Raw genomic sequence first — 24,189 nt, forward strand, 5'->3', positions numbered from 1 at the left:
AAAAAAAAACTAAAGGCCAACTTGTGCGCATAATAATCCATGAAATACCGGCATGAATTGTAGCGCACAATTTCCTGGTTATGATGCAATACGAGATGAACGATCCCAAGACGCTCGTATCGCTGACAGCAGGAAGATGAATCAGCACTCGCTGTGTCCGCTTTCTTTAGCTCTTGTGCAGAGTTATAGCCCATCCCAGCATAACAAACTGGCGCTTCAACAGAAAACACCGTCCGATACGTGCATAAATCACACTTGCACAAAAGACATGGACATCCAGAAAGACTGAAGTGGAATTGAACAGGCCAGCCTTTATGGCTTTAAGGGCTTTTGCAGGCCATTGATATCACTGCGGAGAGAGGAAAATGCGGCAGTCCACCAAGAGAGCACATTAGCACACTGCAGCAGAAATATAAAACCATCATCGAAGAGGAAAAAAAAAAAAAAAGTAGTAAAAATAGACTAAATGACCAATAAAAATAACATGACATGGTTCCTTCAAAAAGTGGTGACGTTTTAATGCAAGACTTGCGAACGATGGCCCAAAGTACTTGATGCTGGCTGAAATGACATCGAGAAGTGTTTGCGACTCTCTGAAGTCTCTAGTTTCAACCAAGTATCATGACATGTCCACATTTTTTTAGATTTAAGGGATTTGTGGCTCCTATATGCAAAACACTGCAGACAACCACATTCAGTGCACTGGACAACTGCAGCCTGGTTCGGCCCTGGCACAGTAAAACAGCATGAAAAGTGATGTGATTAACTAGCAAATTACAATATTGTACATCAGCCCACTAACAGAACTCCTCACTCACACAGTCCATGCTACTTTGCCCACTCAAAGTGGTCATTTTATCAAGGATGGCCAACACGCACACACAGAACATGCTGTGCATTACACAAAGTAGATGGACATTCAATAGATGGGATTGCATCCTGAGTGTTGTGCTCACCCACCAACATTAATAATCAGACGAGCATTCCACTTTAAAACTCACATTTGCCCTTGTTTTACTTAGGTGTTTGAAAAGTGCATGGTAAAGTTTGTGCTTAGTTTTCCGCCCAACGTCTATTGAATTGCACAAGGATATGGAGACAGTGGCACCTCGGAATGTGAATGCCTCCTTTTGGAATTTTAGCAGCATTTCCTGGGGAAAATAGCACATAAATTCACACAAAAATCTGTTCTAACAACACCAACTTATTTATATTTCAAATTACTTCATAAAAGATCTGCAAAACATCATTCAACCACATTCGACAGCAATATTTAACTCATTCACTCCCAGCCATTTTCACAGAAGCAGTCCCGTTCGCTCCCGGCTGTTTTACTGGATTTTGACTGATTTTACAAGGCCCACAGAATATTGTGTTCTATTGCTATAAAAACATGGAAACTATCAAAAGAAAGATTAAAGTCTCATCTTTCATCAGGAAAAAAAAAAAAAAGTATGCTTCTATCTGTTTCCGTTTTGCAGCAATTAGCATTAGAAGAGAGCTAAGTTTCATCAGTTTTCACAAATCTATTCAAAATTGTGAGTTTTTTTTTCTACATGGCCCTGGTTGATCTCCTTTGCTCTGCTGCCACCTGCTGGCCGTTTCTGTAATAACTACCATTTCTGCAACCGTTCTTTGCAGTTGAGAGGCTGCATCAAAGCCTTCTATAGGTCTAGCATAAAAAAAAAAAAAAATAAAAATAAAAAAAACGTATAAATACGTCTTTGGGACATGTAGAACATAAAAAAACGTATTTACACGTTATTGGGAGCAAATGAGTTAACAAGAAAAATTAGCAGAATTACGTCTATTTCTTACTCTTCTTTTGCAGTTATGCATTCTGATTCAAAGAATGAGGACTTCCATCACTTCCTCCTACTTCGCAGCCAATCAGTGGATCCATTCATTTTTACTTTGAGGCATACTGTAAGCAACGTTGACAATAATACTGATGATGATATACTGTTATATTATTTTTATTACATTTATTTTACTGTTACATTATTGTTATATATTCCCCACACACACCTATTCTAGATATGAAGAAATCATCGTCCAGATTCCCAGAATGGATAGCAAATTGACCTTGTGTTTCCTGCTAAACAACATTTATACATAAAATGCAGATTTGCCATAAAATATTAGCTTTACTTATATAGCGACTACGATCCATTGTCCACTCGCACTCATGCTGTTCATATCATGATGCTCCAACCTTTGGATATCTTGCAGACGCCAGAAGAAATCCTCCAGTTCAGAAGCAGCAACTGCACACGCTTCCTTCCATTCATCTGAACACATCCAGCATACGTGTGTGCGTGGCAGTTTGACTCGCTCACGCTTGAATTAGCAAGGCCGCTAGTTTCTCACACTTACACGAGACTTGTGCAGCTGCTCTTTTCTAACACGTCTCTCTAAGTCAGACTATTTATTGATTGGCATTGGCAGAAATGTTCTTCATATGGAACAGAGCAACAGAAAAGTTTCATGCTGTCTAGCAGCTGGTTACTAGCATGTATTTGTCGTGCGCTATAGTGTTAAAGTGGAATATTAGCCTCAAACAGTGCCAACAGGGCAGTGGATAAAAACACCAAACCTTCTGTCAAAAGTAGGACAAATTTAATAGCCACATGCGCCGCACAATGACTGGGTGGTAGTATATGAATCGAAGCAGGCCGGCCACATTCTGATTTTCTATAGGACATATATAATAGATCTGACAATCACGTGCTCTTTTGTACACACAGACCTATGTTACATCAGACTACCTCCAGAAGCCCCCTTAGTGCCTGTGCGGCCGAGCATGAGAATGGCGGGCGCCAGGTTTCCTGAGGCATGAAGGGTTAACATCGTGCTGTTTATTCATGTCTTCATACATGCCGTGGGCCTGCCCACAGTACGTGTCAAAGCCAATCATTGTTGAAGATAAATGCGCTTGTTGACTGATTTATGGCACCCTGGGGTAACCGTAGCTTCAGAATTTACTTCCAGATCCACCGTGTCTGGGCAACGTGTCCAGGTCATGCCATGGACTGCCAAAGCCATCTGTGCTGTTACATTAACCTTGATAAAAATGTGAGACCAACAGCAGGAATGTGAGAATGTGAAACATTGCTAGGAGCGCTGCTGTAACCATGAACCGTTGCCTCTGTCAATTGCTTATGCAGCAAAAGTGTGGCGCTGGCATATGTTCCAGACCCACTTGCAATAGGTGAAAATTCTGCGATAGAGAAACCATTATGAACAAAAAAAAAAAATCCCTAGTTTTACTCCTTCCACATGCTTTATTTAGATTTTTCTTACTTATCCACTAAACAGTAATTTTAAGTCTGTGTTGCCTTCATGGCCCGTCCAAACCACGGGAAATGACCAGCCACGCACCCACAAGGGTTGCTGCAATACCAGTAATTCTGTAAACTTGTATGCACTTTTGTCCATTTACTTGATTTCATTTTTTTTAATTAAGGTTGACAAATGTCAATGCATATAATTTTACCTACCGTTCACCAACCTCATCCTCATGCACTATTGCACAGGGTTGAATAAATGCATTCCTACTGCTTAATACATACATACATGAATGTTTTGTTTTTCCAGATAAACCAATTGTAGTTCTTTATTAATTTTATTTTGTAATTTTATTTTGTCAATTATCTGTTAGCCATTTCATATAGAAAAAAATAAATACACATTTGAAAGCGATACACTTGTTTGCTGTTATAATAAGAGCTACTAAGACATCAGTTTTGCCATTCCTGAATATCCAAATTGCAGATTATATGGAGACTATATTAAATATTAGGGGTGTGAATTGCCTAGTACCTGACGATTCGATTCGTATCACGATTCACAGGTCACGATTCGATTCGATACCGATTAATCCCGATACGAATTTATAAGTCGATTGTTGCGATTTTTTTTCATTCAAATTTAGAAAATACTAATCAGTAAGCTTGTAGAGTGTAAGATTTATATGAAAATGTATTATTTATCTGAAATTTCAGTCTTATAGAGGTTGTAATTTGTTTCATGTTTGAACAGCATTGAAATAAAATATTAAGGCTTAATGTTCTGTTCATATAACATTCTTCCATGCTTAAGGTGTGAATCCTAAAAAAAAAAAAAAAAAAAAAAAAAAAAAAAAAAATTATCGGTTATCGGTACCGATATCGACCATACAAAGCAGGAAATTATCGGTTATCGGTATTGGTTGAAATTTTTCATATTGTGCATCACTAATAATAACATTAAACAATTATTCTTGACAGTGGCCAAGGTCTATACACTTTTGAGCTGTTTTTTTTAACACAAAAACTAGGGCTCGACGATGATGGGGGGAGAAAAAAAAAACCCCCACAACTGACGACTATTTTCATTGAGACTGAAATCACGATTAATAAACAATGATTCATTGATTTCAAAACTATTAAACTAAAACAGCTAAAACTATCATCATAGCCTCATGCCCATTCATCCTTGCACGCTGAACAATAAAAAAAAAAAAAAAAACTTAAGTTGAATCTATGCAAAACTTAAAAAAAAAAAAAAAAAAAAAAAAATGCAAAAAAAAAAAACATCCTGTTTTTAGCAAGCTGTTGCCTAAATGAACCAAAGTGTCCTTCTAGTGTTGTAAAAGTGCACAATGTTGTCTCAGAGGGCCCATCTTGCATCTTCCAACAGAAACTGTCAAATAAGCTTACAATCTTTAGTCAGTATCACACTTTCACTTTTAAGTGACACCAAATTTAAAACAGTAGTAAGTACTACAGTACGCGTCTAGCACACCTTTGCACCACAACATTACTTCATTTCAGAATATTCTCGTCAGGTATATTAGGACTATTAGGAAGGACAAATCTTAAATATGTGAAGGTAGAAAGCCCACCAGTCAAATTAAAGTGTGACAAAATATGGTTCCAGTGTGCATGTGTGGTGAGACTGTGACGCCGCATGGGAACTCAAAACCAGGCTAATGAAGCTAAACAGGCCACTAAATCTCAACAGCAGAATGATTACTGAGCTCAGTTTAGGAAACACCCCCGCTCGAGCATCCAGCAGACCAAAGCCATAAAGAGTGTCAGGACCTACATTAGCGTAGCGTCGAGATGAGTGAAAATGTCAAAAGATGCCAGTGGCCAGTCAGTGTCAGCCTCTCACCCCAGTGATTCTGCCGCTCGAGCATTCAACCTCGGCGGATGCGTTTCGGTTACGCTCGTCACTTGACAATCTGAGGGAACTTCGGCTAATGACGCTAACAGCTTGCACTTGACTCTAGCCTCATTTTTAGACGTTTCATATAAGAGACTTGACGTTCACTGCGTGAGGATTTAGAGTTTATACGGGCGCTGGCAAGACAAACAAAAACTGAACATTAACTCATTTGCTCCCAAAAACGTATGAATTCGTTCTATTTTAAATGTTTTAAGTGTCCCAAAGACGTATTTATACGTTTTTTATGTTTTTTTGTTGTTTGTTTTTTTTTTTATGCTAGAGCATACAGAAGGCTTTGATGAAGCCTCTCAACTGCAAAGAACAGTTGAAGAAATGGTAGTTATTACACAAACGGCCAGCAGTTGGCAGCAGAGTAGAGAGATCAACCATGGCCATGTTGAAAAAGAGAAAAGAAAAAATACTTCTGTGAAAATGGCTTGGAGTCAATGAGTTAACAAACAATATACTGACTCATGAAGCCAAGAGAATTATGCATGATGTTTACATTTTACTGATTTCAGAGGCATCCAATAGAAAGGTTTAACCACTGAAGAGGAAAGTAAAATGATTCCCTATGTTTGCTGACTTGGTTTTTGGCCCACTACACATTCGATTAGCCCAATGTCAGTGAGCAAAGGGTGTAACTTTGCATTGAAAATGTGTTCCTAAAAGAACAAGAGATGACGATTATGTGCAATTACAGACTTCCTCGAAGGTTGCATATCCAAACGCCTGTGACAAGTTCCAAAAAACAACAACAAAATGTCTGTTTAGAGTGGACCCAATGCTATTTTCAAAACCTATTACTAATCTGTACAAGTGGTCGGAAATGGCCAGGCAAAGATCCTGCATCCTCTTTGTGTTGATTACTCATTGCGGGGAATAAACAGTAACTATTGAAACCGTCAGGGTGCGCTCACACTTGAGGTTTGGTTGTCTTTGGTACGATTAGTTTACTGGATCAAGTATTACCGTCCGAACTCTGATGCGCACCTAAAGCTGTTCCTCGCAAACAAATTATGTTACGTCAGATCTACTCAGCTGAAAAACGAAGCGACTAATATGAGGACCAAAGTTACACACGTATTTACTGCCAGTAAGCATCGGGAAATTATCCTATATAGCAAATCAACTACACAGTGGGGCCACACTTTTCGCAGGGGATAACGACTGGGCCGGCCCGTGAATAGAGATGGAACGATACCCAAACGTCACAATACCAGAATTATCTTTCTACTACCCCTTCAAGTGCATTTTGGTTTTGTGTTAACATTAACCGCTTAACTCCAGAAAACCAAGAGTTCGCAGCGTGTTTGGTTAACCTCTCTGCCATGACATCTAACACCAATGCCTCATCCTATCTCCCAACTAACACCTAAACCTGATACTAACCCTTTTGCCTAACCTTAACCGCGCCTCCAAACTCAATGAGCACCTAAAACTATTTTGTAGCCTCGCAATATTCTCTTCTTGGACATACTGTTGCTGACTGCACCAAACAGAACCTCTGCAGCCTGCCTCTCCTTTGCGTTCTGTTTGGATCAAAGCCCATTCTGTGGAAGCAGGCTGACAGGCATACACTTGAATATACACAAGTAAAGATGCACATACAGGGACGGACAGACGAAGACATGCACACACACTTTCCTGCAACAATTAGCCTCACTGATATTTTTCAAAAGAGCATCACAGCAACACATTCGTCCCAGCAAAAATGACGGTCTCACTCTCACAGGCAATAGTTTGGGCTTCACTCCTGGGTGTTGCTGGCAACCGCATCAGATAAAACTGCAGCAGCAGCAGCAGCAGCAGTATCAGCAGGGCAGCTGAGGTGAAAAGGAATCATGCCTTCTTGCTTGAATGCAGATGTTTCAACATGTGGACTTTAATTTTGTCTATTTTGGAGGTTTAATCAAGCCTACAAGTCCAGTCTCTGGAAAGGATTCAAACGGTAGAGCATGCATAAAACATGGTAGATAATCAGTCAGCGGCGCGTAATGGAGAGAAGCTAATAAGTACATACCAGCTTAATAAGGTATGCAAAGACAGTTTTCAATGCAGCAGCACTATCAAGCGGACTGTCATCCACAGAGACACTCAGATAGCGCGAGAAGAGCAACTCGGATTTGCTTTTTTTGTGCGCCAGTGCTGCGTACAGATGTAACAAGGGAAAGCGGGAGCATCCTGACTCTCATTGACAGACTTAGGTGAGAAAGCAAGAGAGGGATGAAAGAGGAAGACAGAGAGATAGAGTAGACAGAGCAAGAGAGCGACACCGGCTGCATGCAGCCTCAGACAGAAACGATGCTTTCCAAAAAAATAAAAAATAAAAATAAACCCACCTCAGTCTGCAGCGGATTCCTGACGCAGTGAGGGGAAGCGAGGAATAAATGCAAAATACAGTTGCTAGCGATGGAGCAGCACCGGCCGAGAATTCCCAAACACTGATCGGGGAGACGGAGAGAAGATCGGGAGGTGAAATGACACAACTCTAGCGGATGCGGCGTATGATGATGCCGTGTGACTGAAATTGTGTGCCCGAGTGTGAAGAGCATGTGAGCATCTGACATGAGCAAGATGGAAACAAGTGACACATGACAAGGATGCGGAACAATGAGTAAGAAAGAAAGAGGTGAAAGGAGAAACACGAATAAATGTGCGAGCTGAGGAAATGCCCCTCCCTCCTCACACACACGCAGGCACGCAGACACACCTCCCTATGCACAGTCAGCACTGGAGTAAGTATGCTTTCAGTAAAACTGACTGAAGAACAAGAAGTGGGCAGTAGAGCAAAGAGAGAAGCTTGTGGGGCTAAATTCACTTTTACCAAAAGTGCCTCAAAGTTGACAAGCATGAACAAGGCCCCAGTGGAAAAACATGTATTGTTTAATTAATAGGACTTTTTTTAATATACAAATTGATGGTATTGCACCCACAATGTATTATGAACATTTCATGTCCAACAACTGTTAGATTGGGTTCAGTTCTGTATCCATAAAATGGTCCCAAAATTTCCCAATCCCTAACAAAGCATTTTTTAGCACCTTGCCGTTGGTGAACCAGCCACAGTAATACAGTATGAGTATCTTCATACGACACATAAATGAGAAGAAAAACATGTTTTCATTTGTGACTACGTCGCAAAAGTTACATCAATACCCATCTACAGACTGGACTGGAAATGCTAGCCTGATCATACCCCATTCCACACTGCCTGTCAAAAACATCTTTTTTTTCCACTTTTTGTCACTGTTAAGTGTGGTGTGGAAAAAAAAGAAGTACAGAGAAAGGTAGATTAAAAGTAAACCTGCGGTTTTCCCAATTTCCAAAGTTGTATAAAAGCACATTGTTTGTGTGAAAGGAAATACAGAAGGGACAGGCCTGGAATCATGCTAACAATGCCGCATATTCGCCGTTGGGAGAAGTAAAGCCACCGGCGGCCATTTTATGTTGCCACTCACTAAGCCCGCCTAACTTGAATACACTGACTTCTCTGTGGTGTTTTCACATTATTCTCTGCCTTTCAAAAATTCCACCGAGTATGACATACGGTTGTACCAATAAGTCTGGGAGAAGCACTGCATGTACGTTTCATTGCTAAGAAAAAGACTTAATTTTCTCTCATAACGTATCTCTGGGTGCTACTCAAAAATTTGTCTTAATCATGTTGTCAGAACCATCAACAAGTTAAAGCCAAGTCCATCTCTTTGAAAGGCTCTCATTACTCCAAACAGGGATCCTAGCGTAAAACACACAATGACCACAGTGTTTTCAGAAAGAAAAACAAAACAAAACAGAAATCGTCAATAACCGTGGCAACGTAAGATGTCTGCCCTCTGGCTTCGGCCGAGACGGGCCTCAATCTCAGTCCTCAATTTGAGGAGTATTGGTTGTAAGTAGACAAGTTTGCTTCTTCCTCTCTTCTGTACTTTGCAAAATTAGAAGTCGCCACAGCTTTGACATTAAGTTTTGTTAGCAATGTCTGGTAGCCCATATACAGTAGCTGTATCCCATTGGAGGTACAAATTCTAGGAGTTGGTAGGGGATGACGTGGTTTTGCCGTTAAAAAATAAATAAATACCATCATTACAGCCCTACTTCTGATTGATTGCTCTGGTATGTTATATTTTTGTTCCACACTCAAACAACCATTTCCCTGTATTATGCAACATATCAAAGTCACATATCAATAACGTCCAGGATACTTCAATTAGAAATTGTTCAAAAAGCTAAGCACTAAATTAGAGAGATGTTGTCTTATTTTCCAGCAACATCCAAGATCACTACACCTGCAATTCCCATGTATTGCTGATTTGTATGGGAGTGTGGGGGAAAAAAAAAAAAAAAAAAAGGAATTATTGCAGGAACAGGTTTGACACATTTGCCCTCAACACTCAAGTTTCTGCCCTTGCATTCAAAGAACTTCCTCTTGTGAAAACGAGCCGCGTCAGCATCGACTCGAACAAGATATTACCAGACATTTGAGCATTAGTTCTCTGCCATTATCACTAAGAGCAGTGTGTTTGTGCATCAAAGAAGAGGCACTTACAAAAGCTAGAAACTAATTAGCACAATACGTATCCCACTCACTTCTATGGCAATTAGAAACATGGGTTGGTGGTTTAAGAGGCACAAGATACATCTGTACTAGGGGTGTTAAAAAAAAATCGATTCGGCGATATATCGCGATACTACATCGCGCGATTCTCGAATCGATTCAATAATCGGCAGAATCGATTTTTTTTTTTTTTTTTTTTTTTTTTTTTTTTAAGGATTCACACCTTGAGCATGGAAGAATGTTATATGAACGGAACATTAAGCCTTAATATTTTATTTTAATGCTGTTCAAACATGAAACAGATTACAACCTCTATAAGACTGAAATTTCAGATAAATAAATAATACATTTTCATATAAATCTTACACTCTACAAGCTTGCTGATTAGTATTTTCTCAATTTGAATGAAAAAAAATCGCAACAATCGAGTTATAAATTCGTATCGGGATTAATCGGTATCGAATCGAATCGTGACCTGTGAATCGTGATACGAATCGAATCGTCAGGTACTAGGCAATTCATACCCCTAATCTGTACTAATATTCATTTGAATGTGTACAAGATTTACAGCCACTTCCCAGATGTTTATCAGAGTTAAAAACAGCCCACAGTGCGTTGACTCATCATTCCTGCTCCAGAAAAATGCATGACTAGAACAGAATAACAATACAGCCAAAGCGTGCCTTTTTCTACAAAATCAATCAGCGTAATGAAGTTTTATCTGCAATTGCTTTCTATTATGACAAGTAATTCCTTTTTTTTTTTTTAAATAACCAGTTTATTTTTTTAAATGAGTCTTCCAAAATACACCCCTGTAACTACACATTCAAAAGGAATACTAGTGGGATGTACTGTATGACGTCGTCGTCTCCATGACGCAGCACAAAGATGCTTAACGAAAGGTAATCGAGCCTTGAGATCCAGTTGTCGTCCTCCACAATACTGAAGTGACAGAACTGCTATTTTAATTAGAAACGTGTTTTTCAGGAAACCCTTTCATGGTTTTGTGCTCGAAGGTTGTTCAAGGTCATGAAGGGGATAGAGATACGCGCACAATTCGGTACGCTCTGATCTGCAGGATCAGTATCAGGGCAGATTCGGTTACGTGGAAAAAGGGCAAGTTCCAGGGTCAAACTCTCGCCACCGTAAAGCCTTCATTAACTGTACTGTCAATGTTTCAAGTTAACAGTTTACACACTTTGACGTCAAAGACAAAACTAAAATACAGATGATTCTCAAACACTCAATGAATCACTGGTTATGTTGTCCACTTGAATAAATAAAAACACTTGCAGACTGCACCTCAAATGGATACGTCTTTTCCTTAAGTATGATTGATACCACCATGTGTCAAGCGTGGTAAACGTCATTACCACATCACACACAATCCCTGCCTACAGAGCAAACATGACAAGTGCTGCAGTACGCAGTGCGGAAACTTCCTAAAAGAAAACAGTCGAACCTCTGAAGTTATGTACGACTAGATGCTTTTTTTTATTGAGTCTTTTGTAACATTTAGCACAATGGGAGTTTAAGTTGGCAAAGTTTGTACGCAAGTTGGAACATGCCATAGTCTGTTAGTAAACTACTCTAAAGCAAATTCAGTATTAGTGTGAAAAAAAAAGTTCAAGGTCGTAGGTGGTAACTTGCTTGCTTTGTGCCGTTACACAAACATGTTTATTGCGCACAACCTCGAAATGTCGGTACCGTCGTGAACCGACAACCCCCTTGGAATGTACGGTTCAAGGGAAATTAGATGACTTTCCAATAACAAACCATTAAGAGGACAACCACCGCACAAATTCCTGAACAACAAATAATGAAACACTAACACAGGTCTCATACATGACTCCCTACAAACAATCAAATTGTTGAAAACAAAATGGCTGCCTGCTCCTACAGCTTCCTGGATTTCTGTCTCTCCATTTGTTGCACCTGTTATTATAGGTTATTGTGCCTTTTAGTGCTGTAAATAGTCAATCCTTGTTGTGTCCGACACCACATGCTAACGGATTACATCACTCAATAGTTGTTGCCATGATTGCTTCAGATCATTTTTAGTTGTTTAAATATTTAAGTGATGTGTTTCAAAAATTTAGATTTTAAATGTGTTCAAAGTGTGTAGGAGGGGTAAAACTACAAAATATGTATATTGTTTCTCTGTTGCAGATTTTCATATATTGTGAGCAGATCAAAAATAATAAATGTGAATTCCACTTTGTTGTACTCAATTCTGCCAATCCCTCCTACAGACAGATCCTTCTGATTTTACTTATTTCCAATGACCTATTCCTAGCAAAATGCAACCTTGCTGCTTTCGACAAGACCACAAGTCAGTGTGAGGGATCGATCGGTCAATGTGGCGAATCTACTTGTAGGTCTACAAGGTCATGGTGTTGGCGAGAATTTGATGCACTTCTGGGTTGTTCAAGAAGTTATGGATACATTATTACACCAGCCACTTCAGTTTTGTTTGCTTAGTACCTGTCACTTTTATCTCCATAGTCTGCACTAAATCCACAAGCAGCTGAGTTAGTACTAAAAGCCTAATGTCCCTCGTGAGCAATCACCAAAGGCTCTGTTGGATCAATTTGGGATTTTGTGAATAAACTATAGTTTTTTTTGTTTGTTTGTTTAAAGTCCAACAAACAGATCAATAATCTCTTTGCCAGAGATTTTAATGTTCAATTCAATGTGTACCTTTTTGGCTATCTTTCAGAACAGAGGCACATCTTTTGACAACAAATTATTTGAAACTATGAACTTTTGCTGGTTTTATGAAGAACATCAACAAGACATCACCTACGGCCGACTTGCACGCAGAGCTTTCGTTAGAACACTAAAAAGGTGGACACAATTCATCATTATCCAATCTCATGTCTTGACACGATTGAGGTAAAAATTAATTGCACTACCTGGCTGTAATCAGTCGCAAATAGTTTGCCGTCTAAAGAAGTGTAACTTGACGTCAGCTACTAAAAAAAACCCGTCAGCTACTAAAAAAAAAACAAATAAAAGCTGTTCTGAAAATATTCTCAAAACGGCCAATGAGTGGCATGCCACGTGGGTTGAAGACAGTGCATAACCCTTCTGAGAGAACGGCAAGGTACTAAAATGTCAGTAACCAATTTATGGCGGATGACAATAAAAATGTTGACGTTTGATGAAATCCCATTCGCTTGTGAATTGCCAATTACCTTTTGAAATGCATTCGCTGAACGGAGCGAGCCCTCGCTTCCTCGTGTGCGGGCCTACGAAAGTAGGTGATCTAATCAGGAAACGCCAAGTGCTGCTCTAATTGCATCATTAGCCAAAGCCATGACTCAGTCACATTGACTTTTACACCCCCCCCCCCCCCCCCCCATCCAGAAATAGGGAGTCAAGCCTCCAGCTCTTCCCTGTACGTCTGCTCAAGCAGAATAATTCGAACATGTTGTGTGCAACAGTACCAAATTGTTAATATTACAGAAATATCCAACTGAAAACTATTATTCTAGTTTTTTGTCAATATGGGGCACAGCTCCATTGCAGGGAACACAGGTGGACCTTGTGCAGCTGTTGTAGCCAATCAGCATTTCGATTGATTTGACACAATTAACCAACTCACTTCACAACAAGCAGCACAATGGAATTTTGTTTTTTTTTTTGTTTTTTTTTTTTTAAGTGAGGCTTCAGGCTGTTTATTATCATCCTCAGTTGAAGTTCACAATCAAACAATGAGAAATAAATTGTGAATTTACAACCACATATCTTTGCCTTAGTAAAGGCAGTTTAATAACTAATAAGCAACGCAAAACAGCACAAACCCGATTCAATTCGATTTTTTTCAGTAAATAGGAGTAAAAATAAGTACAAAGAATCTGAGACAAATAGTCTTCATCTGTACAAAAAATAAGGACTTTCCCCTAATGAGACACCTTGAACTTTGCAGTTAAGTGTAAAGGATGTTCTGGTCCACTTTAAACCATTTCAAAATGGTTTCTGAACAATGGACGACAGGATACTTTTGGTTTTAGCAGAAAAGGTATATCAACTACTGTTGACTTCAAGTTTAAAGAACGAACAGAGAATCGTTATTATTATCTCACAGGTATGTGTGTTTGGTTGGGTTGTTTTTGAGCCATTTATCAAAACATAACAGCTAGCATTGCGCTATCAATTTCACAAACGAGTACATTTGTGCCATTTACCCGAGCAACCGAAAAATAAAATACCCATTCCCTCAATGATTATAATAGCTACAGTATGCCTGAATTTCCACCACATCTGTTTTAAATGAACTTATCTGTTCAAATGTAACACACAACCAAGCATCGCGTCTCCCTTCCAAGTAATCTACCTCGCTCGCGTAACATCTGAGGAAATACAGTGCAGTGTCTCAGTGAAACACTCCTCATAGTGACTAAGGGTGGTTTTCAGCAGCTCAAACCGCAAAAGATAACTTACATTTCCTGTGAGTGAGGTCTTAAATAAAAATAACAACTAAGGCTTATTCATGCTTAAGTTTTCATTTAAAAAAAAAAAAAAAAAAAAAAAAAGGACAAGCTGATTGTCCCACAATGCTCACAGAAGCTGTTGAATTTACGTTTGGTAAGCTCATGATTAGCTGAATAACAATTTTAAAACATGCTTACATCACAACATGGCATTTGAACAACAACTGTGTGTATTGTAGATTTTGTAACCGTGAACGTTATGGGGATTTACCTTATTTCAAAACTAAACTAATATAAATAGTATGTAATTAGTCACCTCAGCTCCCTGCAGCCATTGAATTGTTATTACAGATAACATTACACTTTATTTTTTACACTTTTACAGTATATTCTGGACATGTCTTTGTTCGGCCATCAAGCATTGAGTAGAGTGATGACGAACCAATGAGAGCAGACTAGTTTGGAAGACTCATCACCAGCGATGTGTCATGGATCTTCGAGTACGACCCGCGGACCAAATGCCACAGACTTCAGTGTAGCCTGAAGTTAACAAGGCCGAAGAACGTCCAAAGTCAAAGCCATGTTGCTCACGTTCTTGAATGTAAAGGGCATTCGCCACTTTATAAAAAATAAAATAAAAAAAATTAAAAAAAAAGACATGAAATCTTTCCATATGGATGACATCAAGATGGCTGACACCGGAGCTATGCTGGAAGACTTTCAGGTGAAAACATATACAGTTTAGATTTGAAATATCTTTTGTGGTACCATTTAGGGCTGGGTATTGCCGCCAACCTCACGATACGATAGGTATCGCGATACATATGTATCCCACATAAGACACATTTTATTTTGTTTTGTTTTGTTTTTAAAACAAAATGTAGGAAGATTGGTACACTGAGACACGAGCCACGTTAAGTTTAGAAATAAATAAATGTTGACATTCCTCCTCTTCTTTCATTTTTCTTAGCAAGACACAGTGTCCAATCACCGGTGAGCTATTTTTGCATTAATTGAAGGCAATTAACTTCAAAGACGCTGCTGATTTTTATCTTTTAAGTACAATGCAAACCACAAAGGCAAACGTGAACTGCCGATTTAAAGTTAACGAGCAATATCGATTCTGACGTCTGCGTATCGATACGTGTATTGTGATGAGGCCCGCAACGATATATTGCCGTATCGATTTTTTGAGCACACCCCTAGTACCATTCCTGGAACACAACATGCTTTGAACCTTATCCATATAACTAACAGTCATCCCCAGTTTTACTGAACACTTTGGATTTCCTGCAATTATGTTTTGGTGCACAACGTGGACGGCGCGTTGTCCCGTTGTCAAGGTGACGTTTGAATTGGTCACCTGGCCTCTCTGCAGTCCGGAGAAAGGAAAAATCCCGGAGCTGACATCTCTCAGCGTCTGCTCGCATCTGCACGACAACTCTCCCCCGCGGTACCACACGGCGGATGGGGGAGAGGGGGGCATCATCACGTCGAGAGCGCCTTTAGTTTCACGGACGTGGACGCCACCTCGGGCTTCCCGTTTACGCTCCGTCTGCCCACATTTTGATCTGAGCAGAGGATGTCAAACCATGACGATGGGGCCACTTGAAACCACACGGTAAGCTAATCACGCAATGGTAGAACAAAACTGGATCACAGAACAACAGTCGTCGTTTTTATGGCTTAAACACGCGTGTTACTTGTTTACAGTAGCCGAACAGTGGCATGACTGTTTGGGCTGCCGTGATTAACGTGGCGTAAATTCAAGCGTTTGACACAAGCAGTGTTACAGCGGAGCAAAGCACATTGCACACACATAGCGCGAATACATTCAGCACACGGATGAAATTTGTTAAACGTGTTTACCTTTGACGAAAATCTTCCCTTTATATCTGTGTGCCCCCTGTGAGGAGCAGCGTCTGGTTTGTGTCGCTCTCTTGACACAACTACCACGCGTTATGAAAAGCCCCGCCCCATTAAGGCTGCGGGCGAGCAGTCATTGGCTACTGGGAGAACGACTGCAGCCGCAGCGAGGCTCGCGATTGGTCGGGCTGCCACGTCAGTCTATTCGGATTCCGCTTCCCGCGTTTCTCAGTGGTGCCCCACAATACATTGCATTCTGCAGCCTATATTTAGGCGTCAACAGCCAGTGGGTCAATGCAAGCGATATACAACTCAAGGCGAGATGACCGCCAGTGTGCAGAGGGCAATTGCGAAACAAAACGTGAGGACATAAGTGATTAACTGTTTTTAAAATTTGACAACATATGATTCATTAAGCTCAAATCATCAACGGTACACTTTTTATGCGAAATATAGATGTGAAGACAAGCAATTAGCTTGATGATGTCATTTCTGCTCTGAGTCAGAGCTCACTTTTTTTCTCTTGCTCTAGACAGCTATAAAGGTATTAGTAACATCGTTGTGCGGTTGTCGTTGCTGTGGAGGGATCTGCATCAACTAACCAGGATAGTTTATGAGGACCACGTTGACTGGGGTTCTATTATCAAGACACTGAACTCAAGTATAGTTTCATATGATCAAAGTTGCCCACAATTTTGGCACCCATCATTCTGATTCCATCACAACCCCCCCCCCCCCCCCCAAAAAAAAATTGCTTTTCCGGGATTTTTGTCTTTACCTCAAGACAATTATATAGTGAATGGATTACTTGAGCAACCCGACACAAATTGCTGTAGCATTGACTTTATTGAAGCTTACAGTTCACGGTGAACGAACAACTGAGATTGATTTTAAGTTCAAACAAAGGAGCACGCTTCACTCATTGACCACATTATTGGGTAAATCCGGTAATGAAACTGGATGTGAAAATGTAGTTAAAAAGCCAGAATTTTGTGATGGCGCCAGATTGCGCGGGCGTACCTAGCGTTTTACGGCCCGTGAGCGGATGTGAAGCGGCTACAGTCATTCTTTCATAACGAGCGGAGCCTTGACTTGAGCGGCAACCTCAGCCCCCAGAAGCTCCTCTACGATCGTCAGGGCGAATTCGAAACTGGTTCCGGGCCCACGGCTGGTGATGTAATGGCCATCCTTCTGCACTCGAGCCTCGGAATATTTATAGTGATCTAAAAAGAGACGAGAGCGCAAAATACTTGTGATGAGGATGAAGGGAGAGACTCGTGCAACAGGCTGAGACCAGCACAATGAAAAGGGTGGGCACATGCCAATGCGATTGACCTAGTTTCTTACTAGTGTGTTCTGTCAAAATCCTGCAACTGCATTCACCTTTGAGTAGTTCACCTGTATGACAGCACCACCTGCTGTTGTTTACAGATCATTATTCTATTAACTACGCTGCATTCGGATCAGGTAGTGAAAGTTCAAAAATGATCAAAGTTGGCAACTTTTTTGATAAAACTTTACAATTTCTAACCAATGCATTCAATTTGGTCTGGTGGAAAATCAACCACCACAAATGAGTAAGAGTCACGTAGATTCTTATAGCACCTTGCTGATGCTAATCTATTAGCCCCTCCCAGGGAGTAACAACAAGCTTTCTAATTTTCTAGTTGTTTGAGCGCATCATTATATCCTGTGGCAAAACATGAACATCATTAGCTGCCCTTTCGCTAACCATTTGGAAATTAGGTTTGTCGATTTTGATCTCACCTCCAGCCATCATCTTGTCCTTCATAGCCGGATGTGTGGTCACAGTGCTGCCGTAGCCGATGCCATGCGCCAAAAGAGCTGTGGGACCTGCGGCGGGAGAGGAAGCAAAGCTGTTAGGGTTCATTAATGTTGTTCTGTCGTAAAATGACTCATCGGCCATTTGTGTTATGTGCGTCGGCCCAGTGCTTCATCCGAATGCCATTTGGATGCAAGCTTGCAGGCAAAAGGAAAAGTACTGATGGAAGAATTTAAATGGTCAAACCTCCAAAGTAAACAACTGGAAATTTGTAAATTATGGAAAAAAAAAAAAAATCATAATCACAATTATCTTGGCAATAATTGAAATCACGATTATTCAAACAATTATTTAGTTTTTGGTACAAAACAGGAAAATGTTTAAGAATTTAAAAATCTTTTGACCAATTAATAAAATATATATAGAAAACACTATAATTATTTAAGTTCCTTTTGGACGAAACAATATTTATGTTGGCAAAAATTTGGAGTGCAGCTTGTGCACTGTGCAGTAGGATGATCATTTATTTTTTGGTACAAAATGAGAAAATGTTTACACATTTAAAATATTACGAACAATTAAAAAAGAAGAACATGTTTAAATGTAAAAAAACAAATAAAAAATATTAAGACAAATAAAATTATTTGAAACGCTATAATTATGCAAGTTCCTTTAGGATGAAACAAAATGTATTATTTTAAAATACAAAAAATAAAAAAGTGTAAATGTATAAATTTAATACTTTTTTTTAACCCCTTAAGATTACCTTGAGTTAAATGAAAGGCACATAAAATATGGTATTATTATTTTTATTATACGGTTTCTGTTCCAAAACAATGCACCACAATGAGAAGTAAAAAAAGAAAAAAAAAGGGAGTGGCCAAAGACACAGACTGCAAGGCTGCAAAGGCCAAACACTGCAGTGAGCTCATCAAAAAACTGTTAATAAATAGAAAGTTATTGATTGTGCCCCTTGGCGGCCGTCCCATGCAGTCTAATTATTACACTTTCTCCTGGCAGGACTGCAGACTGCAAACGACTTTCATTACGGCCGATCCTTCCACCCAAACGGCCATTACAGATGAGCGTTTATCATAACACTAATCGCATACATTATATGCAATTTTTATGCATAAATATCATTGGTCACACTGAAAAATAAATAAATAAATAGAACATCTTTAAAGTCAGGATCACATGCTGGCAAGGGACCCTCTTACTGGCAGCTTCATTAAACTGCCAATTCCTGTGAGTGTTGCGGCCATTTTCTAGGACATCCTTCAATCTACTTTGCCATAATGGTCGCTGCAGTCCCTTGTCATCATGTCCTTCCAGTGTCCTCTTTCTCTCAACACGCGGTCAAATTAAAGTCACGTGTCTTCATATTCAAGGAGTTCCGCCCATTGTGATGTATTTTGTTCATGAAAACTGTTTTGTCTATTTTTGTTTCATTTAAAAAAACAAAAACAAAAAACAAAACTAGTCTAGTCCTAGCCCTGAATAATACCCTACACTGGTAGACTGCTTGATTTCATTGATCCATCCATTGTGTTCAGGCCAAATGCAGCTAATTTTGTCATCAAACCAGCAGATTTCAGAAGGACTTTAAAAGCTACAACAAACTGGTGGGGCATGTGCAAAACGTTAACACGAGAGAAACGTCCGCCTGTTTTTGTTGACCGCACCTGCACAGATGGCCGCAATAAGGCCTTTCCTGCCATCTTGGTCCTTCAGCACCTCGCTCACAGCAGGAGACTGCAAGAGAGCGAGAGCATGATGAGAGAGTTGGGGAATCAGATGCACGATGAAGCTAAAGCAGAACCTGCAGTATAGTGAATTCGGCATTTGTTAATTGGCATATTTATTTATTGTATTGAAACATTTTTGCTGAGAATCTGATCTATTCACTGTTTTTGTGTTCAGGCCAAAGCAATAATGTATTACTTTGGCGCCATCTTGTGGACTCTTGGTGTTGTTAGGTTAAAATAATTGATAGTTTGTTTTTTTTTGGTTTACATTTGAAATGACTTTTTATTGGCAGTTAAAAGTGAAAGTAACACTATGGCTTGGCCTCTCTCACAATGCAAAACTAGTGTGGTCCACATTGGTGTTACCATTTGTCTGTATTCAATAGCCCATTATAGCAATAAAAAGTTACTATTTTTGTCTATAATTTGATACATTCATTATTTTTTACGTACAGTTAGTACCTTTAAAAATACTTTGCAACTTGCTGTCGACTGAAAATTACATCACAAGGGCTCAGGTAACCAATCACAGCTCACCTTGTTTTCTAGGTTTGGTCATGTGACATTCACAAGCTGAGCTGTGATTGGTTACGTGAGCCCTTGTGATGTCATTTTCAGTCGACAGCAAGTTGCAAAATGTGTACTAATTGTACATGAAAAATAATGAAAATATCAAATTTATAGGCAAAATATTAATGTTTGGCTGGCAAAAAAAATGGCTAAATAAGTAAAGTATCCCTTAAAAGAAATGTGGTCACGTCCTGAAGAGCTGTGGAAAAAATACAGAGACCACCTGTGTTTCTTCAGTTTCTTGTTCATTTTAACTAGTACAAGTAAAAGGTACATTTGCTTGCACATTACAACAAAAGCTCATAAGAGACATTTAGCAAAGGTTTTCTTGATAACAAAAATCACAAGTTCTCACATAAATTTTGTTGCCCTGCCAAAAATAGTGCTTTTCGGCATTCCATGTTTGTTTTGCATCAGTTAGTCAAATTTCAAAAGCCAATTTGTTAAAAAATAATAATTAAAAAAAATAGCTCTGAAAATATTGCACATTTCACTGAATATGAATATTCTGTCAATTTCTCACCTCTGCCAGGTTTTGCGCCCCTGGCATTCCCCCAGGAAGAAGAACCACATCAAAGGGGCCCTAACGGAGACATCACAAAAAAAGGACTCACGAGGATTCAAAGACTGGACATATTTTCTTGAAAGAAATCGCTCAGTCCAACCTGTTTTCTGGCATCCTCCAGACTTGCATCGGGACAAATCGTGACATTTCGGCTGCACTGCACCGGCTCTTTACCCGTCAGCCCTGCCACCGTCACTGTAATCTGCAATGTTCAAACGTCATCAAATGGTATCTCAATGGCTTCAGTTCATTCACATGCATAAAAAGACTTTCTGCCAATTACAGTTTGTGTTCAACTTCATGGCATTATTACGGCACATGGCATACACTGACTTCATGTCAATATTACAGTATGTAGCATACACTGACTGGTATAAGAAAATGTGGCATATGCCTATGCTGATGTCATGGCATTATCATAGTTGAGGCATACACAAACGTCAAAGCATTGTTATAGATACAAAAAAAAATTGGCATAAGTGGTATTATTTGGCATATGCACTCACTTCATAACAGTAATGTACAGTCTAGTATACATGGCTCTGAGGCATTATAACATTTATGGCAGTCATTCGTTTATTTGTTTGTCATACTACATGGACGGTAACTTGGACTTTTATTTTGACAGCTATAAAATGGCTGCAGCGTGTCGTTCAACTTTGACATTTTGCTTGACCGTCATACTAAGCGGATAAAAAAACAAAACGCTGGTGGCATTTACGCATTAAAAAAATCAACACGTAACCAGGAATACATGAGACAAAACGTTCAAAACGGTACATTGCGTGCTTATTTGTGGCGACAAGTGCAGCTACTGCACAATGAGAAAACTTCCACAATGCGAGCGTTAGCTTGCTAACCGCTAAAAATCAAAGTAGCACAAACCCCGGCTCTTCGCATGATGTCCACCGGGATAACAGTCTCCATCTCCTCTGCACCCTTGGACAGGATGACCAAGGCTCTCTTTCCGGCCATGACTGAGGTTGCAGCTCGTCAGGTGCAAAACATAAAGACGCAAAGGAGGAAGCTAACGTCTGTGCGCAGTAGCCGTGGGGCCGGGTTGCCAGTTTATGTCACTCTATCCCCCTTCTTCTACGTGATTTTTTTATTTTATTTTATTTTTTACCCTCTTCCTTTTGTATAACGTCAATTTGTGGCCAGTTAGACCTAGCTTTAGTTCCGTTTTGTACACAAAAATATCGTAAAAGACAAATTCTACTGTATGTGACTGTATGTCTTTGATGGAGCACTAACGTAGCGTTCTTTTGGTTATTGTGAACTGTTTAAAAAAAAAAAAAAAAAAAAAAAAAGAGAGAGAGAGAGAGAGAGAGAGAGAGAGAGAGAGAGAGAGGAGAAAAACACTCCATTTGTAAAGCTGGGTTTACAAATGACGGTTATTGAGTAAAAATAATGAACTATTAATCCAAATCAGGAATAGACCATACGGCACACTTGTTTTCCGATAGGTGGCGGCATTACCTAATGATTCGTGAGAAGACGCTTACGCGAGAAAGTCTACTGCGCTTATTTTATTTATTTTTTATTTTTTTTATTCCCCCAATTATGACCACTGACCACTATGACGAGTGACGTTCATGGTTCATGGCGCATGAGACATTAAAATTAGTCAGTTTTACAAATGTATGAGCCAAACACAGGGACATATTTGCCATTAAATTAACTGCCATTAAAATGGTAAACCAAAGCATTCTTTTTACACACATATGTGGCTATGTTATTTACAACCCATGCAACATTATTTACAGCGGGTTAAGAAATGCTTATTACGCATTAAAAAGGCTAATTGTAAAATGTACTGTGTTGAAGCATTACATAAAAAAAAAAAAAAAAAAAGTCCAAGCCCATACTGAAATATTACATTAATTCCAACTTTTGTTTTTATTATAATTCTCAAATATTTAATGCACAACTGTCAGAAATAGTTTCAACTCCCATGTCCGGCAGAACTTCGACCGCATCCCTGTGGAGGTAGGAACATCGAGTCAGAATGGGCCATGTTCTGTGTCTCCATTGTTGAGGCGGCCGAACGAAGGCGGCCGTCGTGGTGGTAATCCCCAAACCCGTTTGTGGAGCTCCCATAGTTCAACAAATTTGTACTGACCCAGTCAGCCCACCCGAACTTTAACGCTGGCCTGACCGAGCCAGTACAAAATGCGTAAATAAATATGATAAAATCAACACGGTATTGCTCTTTTAATAGTTAATATTCAATAATTTGAGTTTAATCAATCTGCTTTTTGCAGAGGATGTGGTTCTGTTCATCAAGCTGAAATCTTCAACTCAACTCTGCTCGGGTGCTTTAGCAGCCCCTTGCTCAAGTGTGTGTGTGCCAGTAGCAAAGTGTATGATACATTCACAACTGTGATGAGTTAAATGCAGAGGCCAAATTTTGTGTACATCACACCCATTAAGATATTCTTCTCAATTGTTGAAGGCAATTGCCTGTAAAGTGTCAACGTGTTGTTAAAAAGAAATGCTCGTGGTCTAGCGGAGCGAGTTGTGTTCATGGCAGGCACGTAAACAAACTAGAAGAAGCAAAGAAATAGATGGATTTATAATCGAGTACCCCGAGGAATATATTCCATGTATAACATCAACCATTTCAGTTATTTCTATTCCTCTGGTGTTGCCTCATATCACTTGCACCTATTATTTTAAATCACTTCCTATAGCAACTCGGTGTATTTCTTTTTTTTTTTTCTTTCTTTTTTTTCAGAAGGCCGACGAAAGTGAATGGAGGGGTCACCGCCGTGCTTGTTGTTGACACTTGTGCCCACAGCGAGCTCAGCAACCCCTGCGGTCTTGGAACATGCTGATTTCACACTTCTGTTGTATAAAGCTTGTTTTTCTACATCTGTGTGTGTGTGTGTGTGTGTATGTGGAGACAAAACAATTTTTTTTCTTCAGAGGAGAGGTCATCCTAGATACAAAAAGAGATGGGGCCCTTTTTGTAATTCTAAAACTATCTTGCTGTCTCCATACATGCAGACTGTAGATATATTTTTAAAATAAAACATAGCCAAGCAGGATGGTAAAATAAAAAAAACTTTGAATTTTGTGCTTCTGTCACCTTCATGGTGTTTTCATTTCCCTGTCTTCCTGAGATGACCCCAGAACTTGAGTTACTATACTTGGCAGATGTCATTTGTAGCATTAGAAACTGAACCATCCATCCATTTTCTTAACCGCTCATTCCTCACAAACGTTGCGGGGGGTGCTGGAGCCTATCCCAGCAGGCGGGATACACCCTGGACTGGTTGCCAGTCAACAGCAGAGCCATCCACACTCACAAGCACACCTAGGGACAATTCAGAGCGCCCAATTAACCTGCCAAGCATGTCTTTGGAATGTGGAAGGAGACCGGAGTGCCCGGAGAAGACCCACGCAGGCACGGGGAGAACATGCAAACTCCACCCATGAGGACCGGAGCC

At 39.7% G+C, this 24,189-nt stretch overlaps 2 protein-coding genes across 6 annotated transcripts in view; both read right to left on the minus strand.

Moving 5' to 3' along the window:
- Positions 1 to 16,152, minus strand: part of kcnab2a (potassium voltage-gated channel subfamily A regulatory beta subunit 2a) — a 69,936-nt gene extending 53,784 nt beyond the window's left edge. For 4 of the 5 annotated variants that reach the window (XM_077528756.1, XM_077528754.1, XM_077528755.1 and 1 more), the window contains exon 1: positions 16,075 to 16,152. The gene's annotated coding sequence lies outside the window, so the exon portion shown is untranslated. Of the gene's footprint in view, positions 1 to 7,553; positions 7,885 to 16,074 lie in introns of those variants that run through there. The other variant, XM_077528752.1, reaches the window with a different exon arrangement.
- Positions 16,153 to 16,898: 746 nt separating this feature from the next.
- Positions 16,899 to 21,986, minus strand: park7 (parkinson protein 7). Its single transcript, XM_077530628.1, has 6 exons — positions 21,623 to 21,986; positions 20,838 to 20,939; positions 20,696 to 20,755; positions 19,540 to 19,609; positions 17,839 to 17,925; positions 16,899 to 17,294 (listed from the first exon to the last, which is right to left on the minus strand). The coding sequence occupies exons 1-6, from the start codon at positions 21,710 to 21,712 to the stop codon at positions 17,134 to 17,136; spliced, it is 570 nt and encodes a 189-aa protein (XP_077386754.1). The 5' UTR covers positions 21,713 to 21,986; the 3' UTR covers positions 16,899 to 17,133.
- Positions 21,987 to 24,189: the final 2,203 nt, after the last annotated feature.

The sequence above is a fragment of the Festucalex cinctus genome, chromosome 8 (assembly GCF_051991245.1).
Source record: "Festucalex cinctus isolate MCC-2025b chromosome 8, RoL_Fcin_1.0, whole genome shotgun sequence".
Taxonomy (NCBI): Eukaryota; Metazoa; Chordata; class Actinopteri; order Syngnathiformes; family Syngnathidae; genus Festucalex; species Festucalex cinctus.